Genomic DNA, 17,506 nt, shown 5'->3' with positions numbered 1-17,506 from the left:
GGAAACTCTCAAATACTATACAAATATCTTAAATTTTACAGTAAATTTAAGAAATATGAAAATGCTTCTAAGTATTACAAAGGCTTTACAAAGAAATATGTGTAATAATGACAAGGAAGAAAGTCAGATGAAGGGCACCGTCTCTTCCAATATGAAGAGCCAGTTGTGGAACAGTTCCACATCCACATTTCTTGAAGGTAATCCTGCCCATAACAAGCCTTATCAAGAAGGAGAATTCTAATTTATTAATTCAAAGATGACACAACCTATTTCATAAACTCTGATTCAACTCTCCGTATCCCATGAAGCACTTATCTGACAGAATAAACAAAAATGGCTATTTCTTTTCTGATTGAGGACCCATAACAGCTGAAGCAACATTTATGCTTTGGCTTCTAAACATACCTGAAACCTGCTAGGTTTCTGACAGAAGTAAAAATTAAAAGCTGACAAAATTATTCGAATCACTCAAGAAAAAATACTCCAAACAAGTTATCTAAATATCTCAAGCAAAATTGGAAATTTTTGGTTGCTTTTTCAACTATCACATCTTTAATCCAAAAGAGAAAGGACCCTGACTTTACATGCCAGCAGAGGCTGGAGAATCCTCATAATTGCTTCCCATTTCATCCTTAGTTTTTACCTAGCAATTCTGCTACTGGATCAGCTTCTCATGATTGATCTCTCTGAACACTACATTCAACTTACTCCTAGCTCTCCTTAAAAGTCTTTGCTTAACATTAAAACTACTTAAGAACAGTCATGACTATCTTGGACATTTATTTTTAAGTGGGTGTTTTCAGGAATTTCCAATAATTCACCATCTTTTCAACTCTGCAACACTAAAGGATAAAAACAACATCAAAGCAAACTTTTAGCCTCCTCTTCAAAGCAGCAAGAACCAGTAACTGTCTTTATTTCAGAGTCCATGTCAGCTGCTTAATCATTTGGCTGGGGCCATGCAATTGCTGTCCCTACTACTATCTTCTTCCTTGCAGCTTCTTCCTCACCACATAGAGTTCTACAAGATAAGTCTTTAAATTGTAAACTGCTCATTTTGCTGAGGAATACAGGATGTAGATAAAAGCATAAATAAGAGGAAGCAGTAAAACCACATCGGAAGGAAAAGTCAACCAAATAACATGTAGGTATGTGCAGCTCTTTGGCTTTTTATAGTAAAATATACAGAAAAATCTAACATCTATAGGCAAGCAGTCAACCAAGTGTCCAAGGGGGATACCACTTTGACCTATTCGCAAAAGAACAAAGCCTGAATTAAGGCAGGTGATGGTGAAAACTGTAAGATGAATTAGATAGGTTTTGGGGAAAAAATGGACAGCTTGGTGACTAGTCAGAAGTGGGAGGGGGTGTGGAAAGAGAGGAGGAGAGAGTCCAGAGTGTCTTCCTATTTAAATTGGGCACTGGGTGAAAAGTGATGCTGTCGCCAAGATTAGAAATCCAAGAGGAGCAGAAACAGTAAAGGTGGGAGGGTTCAGCTTAGGCTGCCAGTGGAGAAGTCCTGTGTGCAGTCCGGAATAGGATACGGAGAGAAGACCAAGTTATACAAAGAGATCTGGAAGTCATCAATACACACGATGGAATATAAAAGTTCTTAATTGCTGTGCAGTTTCTCTGTGCATGTACTGTCTTAAGCACTTAATATAATTCATTTATTCATCAAAACTCAATGAAAAGAAAATTATTCTCATGTTACAGATAAGTTGTCACTCAAGCAACTTAACTCAAGTTAAATAATTTAGGTTAAAAAGCTACAAAGTGGCAAAGCCAAGGCTCAAAGACAGTTTTGACACCCAAGTCTATATATTCTCAAACAGCTGTAGATTCCTTCACCTCGAAGGTACATGGTGAAAAGAAGGCCAATACAAACCGTGGGGGAACACCAACATCTCTGTGTAGGTAAGTCTCAGAATAACTTCCAAGTCCCATTCCAAAAAGACCGTAAACTGACAACTGACAAAAACTGCTGTCTCCTCCCTTTTCAGAGAAAGACCTGGTAGTTTTTCATACCTTTGAAGAGGACACCACATGTCTCAATTCACTCAATCCTGAAAACGGCCACTAAAAGTTCATTAGGTGTATGACAGCGGTAATACAAATAGTGGTTTCATAGTTCTTATTTTGTTATAAACAACCTCTCATCCAGGATAAGCAGCTATTATTATTAGCTAAAAAGCCCATTTTCTTCATAGTTAACCTAATAAGGATTTGACCTCAACTAAAGTTTCTCCAAACATAAACACAAATGCCAAAGACCATTTGGTAACGGTACAGCAGGTACCCACACATCACAGAGCCAGGCCTTGATGTGGAGACTTCAAAAGTACATGCTGTAATTTTTTTCTTGGTTGTGGATTTTTTTTTCCTAGAGTCCTATCCCTAAAGGATGGATATGAATTATGGATATCAATGTGAAAAAATGGAAAGGGAACAAAGCTGGAAAGAAGTGGTACCATGGAGCAAAGATCCCATATGTAACAGGAGTGAGGAACACGGGTCTACCTGCCCCTTCACCACCACTCACTGAGTGACTGGGATAATTTTCTAGTCATCTATAAAAATGCAGCCAGTAATAGAAATTACATCATAGGTCTGGTGTGAGGATTAAGTGATGTATGTAAAGCATTTGGTATACTCTCTGGTATAAAGTCCTCACTAAATAAAAGTTATTAGATGAAAAAATTTTGAAGAATAACATAACGTGTTAAAACCAATCTAATTTTACCTAGAGAGCCTCAATGGATTTGCTACCTGAGGCCACCAATGCTTTTTCCATCCTAATTATCCTGATCTTAGTGCTTTCAGGAAGTGGAAGATTTCTCTGTAGATGCAGGATACATGGTCACTCCTATTTAGCAAAACCAAAAAACAAACAGGTTAGTGTTGAATGAGCCATCATCTATGGACAATGAGAATCTGAAAGAACAAACCTGTAAAACCTACTGGTGGCAAAGACTTTAGAAAAGAACATCCAATTTGGCAGAGTGTGGATAAAGAGACCATTTCAGGGGCACCTGGGTGGCTCAGTCGGTGAAGCATCCGACTTCAGCTCAGGTCATTATCTCATGGCTTGTGAGTTCAAGCCCCGCATCAGGCTCTGTGCTGACAGCTCAGAGTCTGGAGCCTGCTTCTGATTCTGTGTCCCTCTCTCACTCTGCCTCTCTCCCGTTCATGCTCTCTCTCAAGAAAAAATAAAAAACATTAAAAAAATTTTTTTAAAAAAGGGCGTTTCGTACAATACTGACAGGATGTAAATTGATAAAATTTTCTGGAGCAATTTGGCAATGCACAACAAAGGCCTTTAAAAATATGCTTAAGTTTTGAGGACCCGGCTTGTTCAGTTGGTAGAGAATGTGACTCTTGATCTTGGAGTCTTAAGTTCAAGCCCCACATTGGAGGTGGAGTTAAAAAAGAAAACGCTTATGTTTTGACCCAGCAATTTGCCCTAAAGAAAGAACAAAAGACTAGGCCCCCAAACTTAGGAACAATACATTCCTTGATAAATTATTAACACAAAAACCTGAAAATGAGAACATAAAGGAACAACAGGACTTAGAAAAATAACATATGAGCAGCTGAAAACAATGAACAAAATAGCAATAAGTTAATAACTATCAATAATTACTTTAAATGTAAATGGACTAAATTCTCTAATCAAAAGACAGAGTGGTTTGAATGGATAAAAGAAAACAAAACCCAACTTTATGCTGTCTACAAAAGATTCACTTCAGATGTAACGGCACATATACATTGGAAATGAAATGATAAGATCTTCCACGCAAAAATACACCAAAAGAGAATTGGCACAGTAATACTTATATGAGACAAAATACTTTAAAATAAAGACAGTAAAAAAGACAAAGAAGGGCATTACATAATGATAAAAGGGTCAATCCAACAAGACAACATAATATTTATAAGTATTTATGCGCCCAACATAGAAGCAACTAAACATATAAAGCAAGTATTAACAGCCCTAAAGGAAAAGGGAGACAGAGCAATACAATGAGGTAACAGAAGGACATTATAGTAGGACATCAACAAACAGATCATCCAGACAGAAAATCAATAAGTAAACATTGGCCTGGAATGACATATTAGATCAGATGGACTTACTAAATATAAACAGAGCATGCCATCCAAAAGCAGCAGCAAACACATTCTTCTCAAGTGCACATGAAACATTCTCCAGGACAGATCACATGTAAAGTCACAAATACAATTCTTAATAAATTTAAGAGAACAAATCATATCAAGCATCTTTTCCAACCATAATGATACAGAACTAGAAACCAATTAGAAGAATAAAACTGGAAAATGTGCAGATTAAACACCATGCAACTGTAAACAACCAATGTGGGTCAATAAAGTAATCCAAGGAGAAATAAAAATACCTTAAACAAAAATGCAAACACAACATACCAAAATTTATGAGATGCAGCAAAAATAGTTCTAAGAGGGATCATAGCAATACAGGCCTACCTTAAGAAATAAGAAAAATCTCAAACTATCTAACTTCACACTGCAAGAAATTAGAAAAAGAAAAAAAAAGCCCAAAATTATTAGAAGGAAAAAAAGTAACAGATCAGAGAATAAAAATGAAATAGACTAAAAATAACAGAAAAAGATCAATGGAACTAAGAACTGGTTCTTTGAAAAGATAAACATAATCTTGACACCTTTAGCTAGACTTATCAAAGAAAAAAAACGGCTCAGATAAATAAAATCAGATTTTACAAAGATACCTCAGAAACATGAAGGATGTTGAGACTATTATAATTAATTATATGCAAATAAAATGGACAACCTAGAAGAAATGGATAAATTCCTAGTGACATACAGTCTTCTAGGAATGAATCATGAAAAAATAAAGAATCTGAACAGACTGATTACTAGTAAGAGGACTGAATCAAAAATCAAAACCTCCAACAAATAAAAGTCTAGGACCAGATGGCTTTAAGGGTGAATTCTACCAAACATTCAAGGAATTAATACCAATAATTCTCAAAGTCTTCTAAAAAAACTGAAGAGGAGAGAATACTTCCAATCATTTTATGAGGCCAATATTACCCTAACCAATATCAGCTAACGATACCACAAGAAAAGAAAATTACAGGACAATATCCCTGATGAGCATAAATGTAAAAGTTGTCAAAAAATATTAGGAAACCAAATTTAACAATACATTAAGAGAACCATATACCATGATCACGTAGGATTTATTCCAGGGATGCAAGATGGTTCAACATCTGCAAATCAATTTCATATAGTACGTTACCAAAATGAATGATAAAAATCATATCATCTCAATAGATGCAGAAAATAGCATTTTGAAAATTCAACATGTATTTACAACAAAAACTCTCCACAGAGTGAGTATAGAGGGAACATACCCTCTTTTGTAATGGTGATATATGGACAAGGTGAAAATAGACAAGCCCAGAGCTAACATCATACTCAGTGGTGAAACAGGAACATGAGAAGGATGCCCACTCTCACCATTTTTATTCAAAACAGTATTGGAAATCTTATCAAGAGCAAGGAGGCAAGTAAAAAATTAACAAAGACATCCAAAGTGGAAAGAAAGAAATAAAACTGCCACTATCTGTAGATGACATGATTTTATATATAGAAGAGCTTGAAGACTTTATTTTAAAAATGTTAGAATAAATGAATTCAGTAAAATTTCAGGATATGAAATTAATATACAAAAGATCTGTTGTATTTCTATACACTAACAATGATCTATCAGAAAGAGAAATTAATAATCCCATCTACAATTGTATCAAAAAGAATAAAATATCTAGGAATAAATTTAACCAAGGTAAAAGACCCACAGACTAAAAACTGTAAGACACTGATTCAAGAAAATAAAGATGACGCAAACAGATGGAAAGATATTCTCTGCTCACAGAAGAATAATGTTAAAATGTCTATACTACTCAAAGCCATCTACAGATTCAATGCAAACCATTTCAAAATTCAAATGGCATTTTTCACAGAAATAAAATAAATGATACTAAAATCTGTATGGAACCACAAAAGACTCTGGGCAACCAAAGCAAACTTGAGAAAGGACAAAACTGGAGGCATCACACTCCCCTATTTCAAGTTATATTACAAAGCTATAATAATCAAAACATTATATTAGCATAAAAAGAAAGAGCCCAGAAATAAACCCACACATACATGATCAATTAATCTATGATAAAGGATTAAAAAATATAAATGGGGAAAAGAACAGTCTCTTCAATAAATGGTGCTTGGAAAACTGGACAGCCACATGCAAAAGAATGAAACTGGACCATTATTTTATACCATACACCAAAATTAACTTAAAATGGATTAGAGAACTGAATGTAAGACCTGAAACCATAAAATCCCTAGAAACAAACATAGGTGGTAAGTTCCTTGACACTGACCTTGGTAATGATGTTTTGGATATGACTCCAAAAGCAAAGGCATCAAAAGCAAAATACCTGTAAATTAACCAACTGAACCACCCAAGAAGGTTGAAAGAAAAACTTATTTTTTAATTTCAGGATAAAAGGTGTCTTCCTCAAAAATTAATAGAAACATATAAACCAAATTTTAATGTTTATTGGTATAAAATTATGAGCAACTTTATCTTTTGCTTTATAAATATTTTCTGTAATTTCTACTGAAATGTGTATTTATTTTATAAATTAAAAAAGTTTATTTTAGAAGCTAAACTATCAGACCATTATGATATAATGCTAGAAGAGGGAACATAGGATTAAAAAACCCACACTGTTTATATCCCTTAATTCTATATAAATGTATGCATGCATAGAAAAAATGGAAAATACAATAAAACATTAGCAGTGATATTCCTAGATGATAGAAACACAGATTTTTTTTCTCATTTATCATTTTCCATGTTTTCTAATTGTTCTCTAACAGGTATATAAGACTTTCAAACTAGAAAAAACTACTAGAAAAAACTACTTTGAGTAGGAGGCACAAACTACTAGAAAAAACAAACTAGAAAAAACTACTTTGAATAGGAATGTGTGTGCCCAGTGGACTGAGTTTTTGTGTAGTCTCTAATATTGCAGGAACTACTGTGATGACCAGATAAAAGAGTGATTTTTGGCTGAAGAAACAGCTGAACAATATTATAAGCTACCAACAGTAACAACTACTCACAACTATGATTTATCTTGAGAATCACCGGCCTACAAAATACTAAATGAGTGTTGAAGGAATTCTAAGATTACATATAAGAATTAAAAAATAAAATTTGCATGCTATGATTCTACAAAGTATAACTGTTTAAATGTAGAGAAAATATTTAGAGTAATTTTGTCTTAAGTATACAAAACATCATTAGGTTGGAGAAGATTAACTATTTTCTGTCCTATTAGAGAAAAGATAAAATGGTTTTAGTGGCAGGAAAGTTTTAACTACACCATCAGCCATGTAAGCCCAGAAAGATATAAGCTGAAAAATAAATCAAGATTTAAATCAACATAAAATTTAACACCCACTACATTGCTACCTGGTGGCTCCTATCTCCTTGCCATTTGAAAACATAAACAGTGCTAGTGAAAATTCTATAGGTTAAAGGCTTTTTCTTACCAAAACCACAAAGTTAAACTGTAAATATGAAACCTCAGGAAGGGTAAGAACACTAGAGAAGAGTCTTTCCTCACTTTCCCAGAAACTTTAAATTGAATAAATCTATTTATCTTGTATAGATTAGTGACAATGTCTGGCTTAGCAAATTTCTATAGATTTCTTTCTAGCTCTCTATATACTATGACAAAGCCCTAATGAGGTTTTAAAACACCCATCAATACAAAAAGCATGCTGTTTGGTAAAATGTATCCTCAAGTTCTAGTGGAAATACTTCACTTCCATAATATTTAGACACTAAGATATAAATTTTTAGTTTAATAAACAAGTATTTAAAACAACTCTAGTGTTTTAAAACATTCTACTCTATATAAATTTATACTGTGGTACTTGAAAATCTATCAAAGTAAGGCATTTTTTTATTTTTAACCATCAATTATTTTTACATTAACCATTTTTATTTAACTTGAAAAGGCCTTAATTACATGGAATCAAAAAATCCCTCTAAACATATTCCTTAAGGGAAAAATGGAAGGAAATACAGTGTGCAATGGTGTCTGACAGCCATGGTAATTCTAACAGGGGAAAGTATATGCAAAACTATAACAAACTCTATATATAAACAGTCTAAACATAGATTTTCACCAATAAAGATATAAAATTAAATGCTATTATGTCAGCATTTTCAGAAAAAGATATAGCAGTAACTGTGAAAGCATTATGCTAGTACAAATAAATTACAGAAAATAAACTCAATTTAACATAAATCCCCTCTAAAACATGAACTATATATTATCTCAACAAGATTTATAGAAGACAGTACATCCAATGAAAATCCAAACTCACTTTTTAGGTAACACCCAGAAAATTGAAAATGCTGTTCCTATTTTAACATGTATTTCTCAGAATAAGATTCACCATGAACATTTTAGATTTTTACATCCTCCTTAGATAACCAAGTGAAAAATCCAACAATACACAAATAGGTACTTTCATCGGCACATAAACAAAGGTAGCTAGGTTAGGAAACAGAACACAAGTTCAATCTAATCAATACAATACTAGTACAGAGGCATCCATTTTAACCTACAAGGAAAAACCTGAGCCACAAAATAGGGTTTCCATTTTGAATCTTACTAACTTCTAGACAGTATGTGTATTTTGACCTTAGAGTGATCAAAGTATGAGTGAAGTTCCACCACCTAAAAGTTCTAATGCAACAGAAAAATGGTCATTTTGTGTTGCTGAGAGTTTTTAACAAAGTCTTTTATGTTATTTATTTTTTCAGCACATGTTAGAATTACAGAGATTCTTTAAAAATCAAATGTGAATTACCTATATACATTAAACTGACAGCATCTCTACCTCTGAAATGCTAATATAATGTTTAAAATTAGACAAACTAACATCCAGTAAACAGCATTTTATTTTATGACACTCTGTGTTAATACAATAAATATACAAAACTTCCAAACCACTGAAAACATGCAACATTAGAGGGACAGATGGAGGGCATTTATATAGAACCATGACACTCATCATGATGGCAGCGCAATATTACTCACTGACAAAATATACAAACATCCCTAGATAAATAATCCAAGTCCCAAATTACAAATCACTGAGCAAGGATTTTCCAGTGTTCAAATTTTAGTTTGAAGTAAAACAGCCACAACTTAATATTGCAAACTGAAAAATGACATGGATGCTTACAACATGAAGACCATTTCATGACTGTGATACTGGGTGGGTCACGTTAGTATTAAATATAATACATTAACAAATGCCAATCTTTTGCTGGAAAATGTGACCATTTACCAACTATTGTTAGGAGAATAGAGAATCTAAGAATTTAAAATCCCTATACCTTATCAAACTGTTAGTATTGCCATCATTTTAATCCACATTTAGGTTTTTAAAAAACAATTTTCTCTCATAAGCTTGTATTAACCCAAGTAACTGGATCTTAAAACATTCTCCCCATCCACACACAAAAAAGGTACTGTTGATTTTAATTATTTGCTATTTAACAATGCTACCTTTGGGGATTTCTACAAAATAGAGATAATTCCTATTCTTAAAGGAAAGTATGTCAGTATTTTTCAAGTCTCTATATTCATTTGTAGTTAAAAGAAAAAAGAAATGGACTTGAGATATAAATTAATGATAAATATAAGAGCTCCTCTTGTATTTTGTGGTTAATGTTTTGAATGTTTGTAAAATACACACTCAGTACAGCACACTGTGATAAAATAGATTTTCAGTAAGATTATAGAATCTAAAGAACTTGAACTGGCTTATTTGTTTGACAAAGTAGGGAGATTATTACTAATCAGAAATATTCATAAAAACAGCTTTAAATTCATTTTCTGAATCCTATTTTAATAAGAAAAGAAATATCTTCCAAGTATATTATTTCAATAAATCCCAAATAAATCAAATGTAAACACCATCTAGATGGATCCATGTTATCTATTATCATGCAAAGCTTCCCTTATAAATAGTGAGAACTCATCATCCCACCCTCAGTATGAAATTCATTTACCTCCAGATTTGGGGAAAAGAATGCAAGTGATTTAACTATTTATACCCATCTGATTCTTATTTTTAAAGAAGATCTGCAGTCTCAAATAATTTAACCCAATAGACTATCCTTACTTAAAATCAAGTTGAATAAATCATTACTGATTATTCTGTAATCTTAAATTAGCTAATGACTTCCAAAACACAGTATAATGACTTTCAAAGGTCTTTGAGTCATTAAATCAATATTAAAAATGATTCAAAGTTTCAAATCAAGTATACTCTAAGAATGAACTCCTAAGCTGCATAGTAACAATTTCAACATGGTCATAGTCACAATTAATGCATTTAACTGTATTTGTATTTTCTTGCTTGGTGCAAGTTATAGGTTTCATTTTTTTCTATTGCTGAAAAATTTTAATGTATTCAGTCTGTTTCAAAAGTTCAAAGACTGAGGTGCATTAGGAATTCAAGTATATGTGAAACAACAGCATCTTTTTCTTTTTAATCCCACTACAGATGAGAGGCTAAAAGAAAAATCCCTGAAATACTGTATGTTCTTTTTGGACAAGGAGTTAGTCTAGACTTTAATACCTCTGTTAAAAATTATACACACACACTCCCCAAAAAAGAGCTGCCAAACACAATCTCAGTTCAATTAAAATGAGTAACCACAAGAATATACCAAAGTTTCCATACAGTAATATTCTACTATGATACGGATACTGAAAATTAAAAAACAAAAACAAAAAACAGTATTATCATCACTACATTCTATTCCACTGATTATCTACCCTTTTTTGGATGATGCACTGCATATTATGTTCTCATATTGCATCCCAATAAATTTTTATTTAACAGAAACTATTGTAGAAAATCTCTTCTTTGATTCTACCAGCAACTCTGCAATCCTACAACCATAAGCAGTGCAAAAGCCAAAATACTAATTCTTTTAAGAAATGTGGTGCCCATGCAAGATCAGAGATTGGTATGAAAATATCAACTACTCTATAAAAATAAAACAAAAAGAAAAGGATAAAATTTACATCATCTACTACGAAATGCACACAGGCTCTTCACTGGTGACTAAAACTGCTAAAAAGCAAGCCAATTTTAAAATCCCTAAGTCCCTGATGGCCTATTTCTTTCAGTATAAATGGGGAAAATGGAATGAAGCATCGCTTTAATGTTCCAATATGTAATCCTTAAGTCTAAGATTTTTGAAAGAATGACTGCAGCTAGTACTAAATGCATTTTTAATCATAAGTACCATATTAATTTCAGTGTGTCACCACTGAAATAATTTGCTGAACATTCATCCCCCAAAAAATATGGAGAATATTTAGCATGTGATATTTTTTTCTGCAAGGGGCACCAAAATATTAAGAAACTAATAGGCAAATAAGACAAGGAAGTTTTTCCGGTTTTAGCCCATGCACAAGTGAACAGGAAATATACATGCTGTGTGTACTGTGTTTTGAACATAAAAATATTTATAGAGTACAGTAACTGGAGAAAAAGTACAGTCAGAAGGTACCAGTGTACTGTTGGAGGGTTCTCTACATCTGGTTACCCTTGAAAGCGTTCTGAGCCGCACTAGTTGCTGCACTTGAAGCTGCATTTGCAGCTGCAGTCTGGACAGTTTTGTTGGACATCACACCTGTTGCAAATTCTTGTTGGGCCTTCTCAAAACTAGCACCTGTTGTGCGGTATAGTCCATGTACCTACGGAGGCACAAAAAAGTGGGACAAGTTAAGTGGTAATCTACACACTCATTTTCAGCAACTCTTCAATTAATCTTGACATTACCCAGACATAAAAGGACTAGATTCTAGCCATGATTCCTAAGGTCAAGAATATCAGCCACCACACTGACATACAATTCTGTATTTAAATATTTTCCTAACATTGTCTGCCACTTTACCCCCAATGCAGAAGAGATAGTTATGCTTATGCAAACCAAAAATAATTTTTAAAACTTCTTAACCAACTGCAAAAAGCTATTTTTCCTGCTATACCTACTTTTTAAGATATTACAGAGAATGGTTTAAACATAACAAGAGACATTCAGACATTAATACATTAACTTACCACCTTAGACAATTCAGAGTAATGCCTTATCAATTTTCATGTTGGCTACATATACACCACTAGCCCTATTATAATCAAATGATTATCATTTCATCATTTAATATACCAAGGAATACATAGGTCCTTAAAGATACTTTTGCTGTCCTCTTTCACTCTGTGTACCATTTTACTTTTTGTGTATGGTCAAGTCCTAAAGGATTTACTTCTGAGAAATTTTGGGAAAGGAAAAACTTCTGGAAAGTGTCTGCTCATATTGATTTATCACTTAAATCTTCGGGACTTCTTTTCAAGAGCAAGGTTCAAAAACACTCTATTAGCATATGTTACGAGATGCATAAACTACAAAGTGCAACAATACATAACATCAGCCAATTTATATACATTTGGGGAAGGAAATAAAGCAAATTAGAATATTTATTTATTACATGTCTACAAACTTGGGGGGAGGGAGGAAGAGAAAGAAAGGGAACTTTCTTTGAATGAGTCAAAGACTTTCAAGTCAAACTTGGATACTGGGAAACTTTCAAGAAGACAGAGAAGAGGTAAGATAGGTTGGTTTAGAGGGGAAAGGAGACGCTAAGTTCTAAACATTCATACCTACCACAGCAGGCAGCAGGCAGGTGAAGATTTGATTTGGAGTTCAAAAGAGGAATAGGCTAGGGACATGGACTTGAAAAGCAATGGCACATAAATGGTAACTGCAACTCTGACATAAATGAAATGGTCCATGGAGAAAAAAAGAAAGAGTCAAATATCAAAGTCTGTTAAGATACCAATATTTAAGAGGTACCCACGACAATAAGGAACAATTAAAGAGAGGAATGGGAAAAGCCAGGGACTTTTTCACAGATGCCAAGGGAAGAAAGCCATGTTAAGGAATGAAGAGCTGCTCCGGGTAGGAGATAAAAATACCCACGCAGCCCTGAATTCTTCTGACACAGTGATGAAAGCAAATGTCATATTACAGTGGAACAAGGTGTAAAAGGGTCAGGAAGAAAATGAGAGCGCTGACAAGTACACTTTAGGCAAACCCTAAAATTGTTTTCTTCTCGTACTATAGCACTATCATAATTTAATTCCTTTAATATTTTGAGAGAATGATGAGAAAATGACTTTTTCATGTGTTGGTTAACTGAACACCGTATTTTACCTCTTTTGTATTCATTTATTTCTCTCCAAGGGATAATCTTTATGCATTATTCAAATTTACTATTATGACACACAAAAATGGTTCCAAACAAAATTGTTGATCCTTATAAACATCAAGGGATCTGAAAATTAATCTTCACATTCACACAGTCTGTGAAACGTCATTCTATTACATGATCATTTACTGTTATAATTTTGGCCAACATGTTCAAAACCATTTCTTCATGTTGGGAATTTTCAGAATCATAAGTAATTATTTTTATTCCCTTTTTAAAACCAATTTCTCTATGGAACATTAAAGATACAGATAAATTACTACTCCTATGTTCAAGAAAATTATCTCAAAGCAATGAATACATATAATTAGGACCAAGAAAATGAAGTTTATGATAGAAATCTAATAAACCTTGTCTACTTACTAGACTCTGTCATCATACAATATAATTACAGATTCACTTGTGTCTTCTCCCTTCCCCCCAAGTTTATGAGCATATAATCAACAAATGTTTGTTCTAACTTGCTTTGTTATTTCCTTTTCCAAATTTGTTTTAAATTGAGTGCCTGATGTTACGTATTCATGGACTTCATATTTAATTACTTAAAAATGTCATGCACAGCCCCACAGAGCACGAAGGCAAAATAAAGGTACGAACAACATACACTTCTCAGTAGTCCAAATCTATATAGACTCAGAGAGCCACCTAGAGGGAAGAGACTACACATGCGTACTCCGTGCATAATGCTCAAATACTGTATGAAATCCATTATAAAACCATGTGAAAACGGGGATTCTTTCTACCAGTGCTCCAGCAACATGACAGGCTAATTATAAGGATTACCATCTCAAAAAACTCATCAATTTCCTGCTGTGTTTCATAGTGTTATCTATTGATAGCTCACATTCCTTATGACATCAGGGACAAAACTTTAAGGTAAAATATTACAATTTAAAAAAACTAAACAACTTAAATACTTTCTATCTCTTCTAGTTATGAGAACATCAACCTAAATATTTAGTTCTAGGAGTAACACAGAAAGAACAGTAGACTTGCTATCTACTGATTCCACTGCTTTCTACCAGGCTGGTCACCACTCAAAACCTCAAGTTTACTTCCCATGAAACAAGAATATTTGCTGTCCTATCTATCTCTCACATTTTTCCTAAGGATAAAATGAGAATTATGTAAATGTGTTACTCTAGTAAAAATTAAAATTAATTTTTAAGTATCTGGAGAAGAGTCACAGCCGAGATGCAACTCCAGAAGGGTAGCTTGCTTTCTTAATGTATCTTCAAACATATGTTAGTGTATACTGTGGTGGTATATGACACAAAAAATTGTATACTATGGAAATTAAAGGCTCATGGTACTTTAAACAAAATAATCCAAATATATATTTCCATTAAAGCTTAGAGAATATGATTTCAAGAAATTTTTTTATTAACATAAGTTGCCTGTTACATAAAAATCACTTTAACTTTTTTTAAAACCTGGGAAAAAACAAATTTTTGAAATTTTTATTCTTGTTGTGAGTTTTTTTTAAAAAAAAACTTAGGGATCTCTTAGCCTAATGTTTTCAATTAAACATTTCCTATAAACCATCTGTGAACTGCCCATAGATCTGGGTCAGATACCCCTTCTGTCACCTCTTGAATTAATACTCTAGTTTCACACTATTGAAATCCTGTTCATCCTCTGCAGCCTATCTCAAATACCACTGTCCTCTTTCTGCTTGATCTAACTGTGACTCTCCCTGTTGTGAGCACCTCCAGTACATCTTTTAGGGATGTCTAGTGTGCCTTTTCTTTTGTAGGAGTTATCTACATGTCTTATACCCCATGTGCTTTTGGTTCCTTGAGGGGAAGAGCTAATTTCTACTCATTATTGTATCACCTATAAGATATAGTGACTTGCTGGGGTACGTGGCTGGCTTAGTCAGTAGGGCATGCAACTTTTGACCTTGAGGTCATGAGTTCAAGTGACATAGTGGGTGTAAAGCTTACTTAAGAAAAAAAAAAGACATAATAACTTGCAGTAAAAGCCACTGGATAATTACTTGTTTATTTTTTCTTTTATTTTTTAGCCATTTAAACAAATGGCTCACAATTATCCTATTAAAAAAAAAAAAAAGTTACCAAAGAGGTACACTACTAATCTAACACAATGTACCTATGTTACAAAGAAAATTGCTTAGTTTGCAGTTACCTTCACAGGCCATTTTACAAGTGAACATACTAGGGAACTTTAACATACCACTTACATCAATAGATCACTCAGGCAGAAAATCAATCAAGGAAGCAGTAGCTTTGAAGGACATATCAGGCTAGATATACTTAACAGATATATACACAGAACACTGCATCCAAAAACAGCAGACCACACGTTCTTTTTGAGTACACACAGAATATTCTCCAGGACAGATCATATATTCGGCCATAAAACAAGCTTCAATAAATTTAAGAAGACTGAAATTCTATCAAGTATCTTTTCTGATCCACAATGGTATTAAACTGTAAATCAATTACAAAAAAAAAAAAAAAAAAAACTGTAAAAAAAAACACCACACAAATACATCAAGGCTAAACAACATGCTACCAACCAACCAATGGGTCAACAAAGAAATGAGAGAAAATTAAAAAAATACATTCACACAAATGAAAATGGAAACCAACAGTTCAACATCTTTGAGACAAAGCAAAAGAAGATCTAAGAAAAGCCCACCTCAAGGAAACAAGAAAAGTCTCAATCTAATCTTACACCTAAAGGCACTAAAAAATAAAGCCCAAAGTTAGTAGAAATAATAAAGGAAATAATACAGATCAGATTGGAAATAGACAAAAACAAATTAAGGAAACTCAGAACTGGTTCTTTGCAAAGATAAATACAAATGATAAAATCTTTACCAGACCTATCAAGCAAAAAAGAGGGCTCAAATAAATAAAATCAGAAATAAAAGAGGACAAATTACAACCACAGAAATACAAAGGATTACAAGAGACTACTATGAAAAATTATATGCCAAAAAATTGGACTATCTAAATGAAAATGGATAAATTCCTAAAAACATACAGTCATCCGAGACAAAATCAGGAAGAAATAGAAAATCTCATCAGACTGATTACTAGCAATGAAACTGAATCAGTAATTTAAAAAAAAAAAAAAAAAAAAAACTCCCAATAAACAAAAGCTGAGGACTAGATGGCTTCACAAGGGAATTCTACCAAACATTTAAAGAAGAGCTAATGCCTATTCTTCTCAAACTAACCCAAAAAATTGAAGAGAAGAAATGTTTCCAAATTCATTCTATAAGGCCAGGATTAGTCTGACATCAAAACCAAAGGGACTACAAAAATAGAAAATTACAGGTCAATAATCCTAATGAACACAGATGCAAAAATCCTAAAAAAAAAATTTAGCAAACCAAATTCAATAATATATTAAAGGATCATTCACCATGACCAGGTGAAATTTATTCCAGAGGTGAGAGATGGTTCAATAACTGCAAATCAATCAACACAATATACCAGATTAGCAAAATGAAGATAAAAATCACATGATCATCTCAATAGATGCAGAGAAGCCACTTTACAAAATTCAACATCCATCCATGACAAAAACTCTCAAGAAATAGGATATAGAGGGAACGTACCTCAACATAACAAAGGCCATATATGACAAACACACAGCTAACATCATACTTAGGGGTGAAAAGCTGAAAGCTTTTCCTCTAAGGTACAAGACAAGGATGTCCACTCTTGCTTTTTTTATTCAACATAGTACTCGAAGTCCTAGCCACAAAAATCAGGCAAGAAAAAGAAATAAAAGGTATCCACATTAAGGAGGAAATAACTCTGTCACTATTTGCAGATAACATAATATATACAGAAAACCCTAAAGACGCCACCAAAAACTGTTAGATTAAATGAATTGCAATTAATTATGGAAATGTGTTGCATTTCTCTACACTAATAATAAACCAGCAGAAAGAGAAATTAAGAATACAATCTTATTTATAGTGACATCAAAAAAGAAAAAAGAAATACCTAGAAATAAGTTTAACCAAAGAGGTGAAAGACCCATCTAGTGAAAACTTTAAGACAATGATGAAATAAGTTGATACAAATGGA

At 33.1% G+C, this 17,506-nt stretch overlaps 1 protein-coding gene across 2 annotated transcripts in view; it reads right to left on the bottom strand.

The window, feature by feature from the left end:
• Positions 1 to 8,053: 8,053 nt before the first annotated feature.
• Positions 8,054 to 17,506, bottom strand: part of SCAMP1 (secretory carrier membrane protein 1) — a 126,615-nt gene continuing 117,162 nt past the window's right edge. For both annotated transcript variants that reach the window (XM_007079815.2, XM_042989042.1), the window contains exon 9: positions 8,054 to 11,864. In XM_007079815.2, coding sequence (XP_007079877.1) covers positions 11,700 to 11,864 — 165 coding nt within the window. In that variant the 3' untranslated portion in view covers positions 8,054 to 11,699. The remainder of the gene's footprint in view (positions 11,865 to 17,506) is intronic.

The sequence above is a fragment of the Panthera tigris genome, chromosome A1 (genome assembly GCF_018350195.1).
Source record: "Panthera tigris isolate Pti1 chromosome A1, P.tigris_Pti1_mat1.1, whole genome shotgun sequence".
NCBI lineage: Eukaryota > Metazoa > Chordata > Mammalia > Carnivora > Felidae > Panthera > Panthera tigris.
This window is presented reverse-complemented; position numbering and strand designations above follow the sequence as displayed.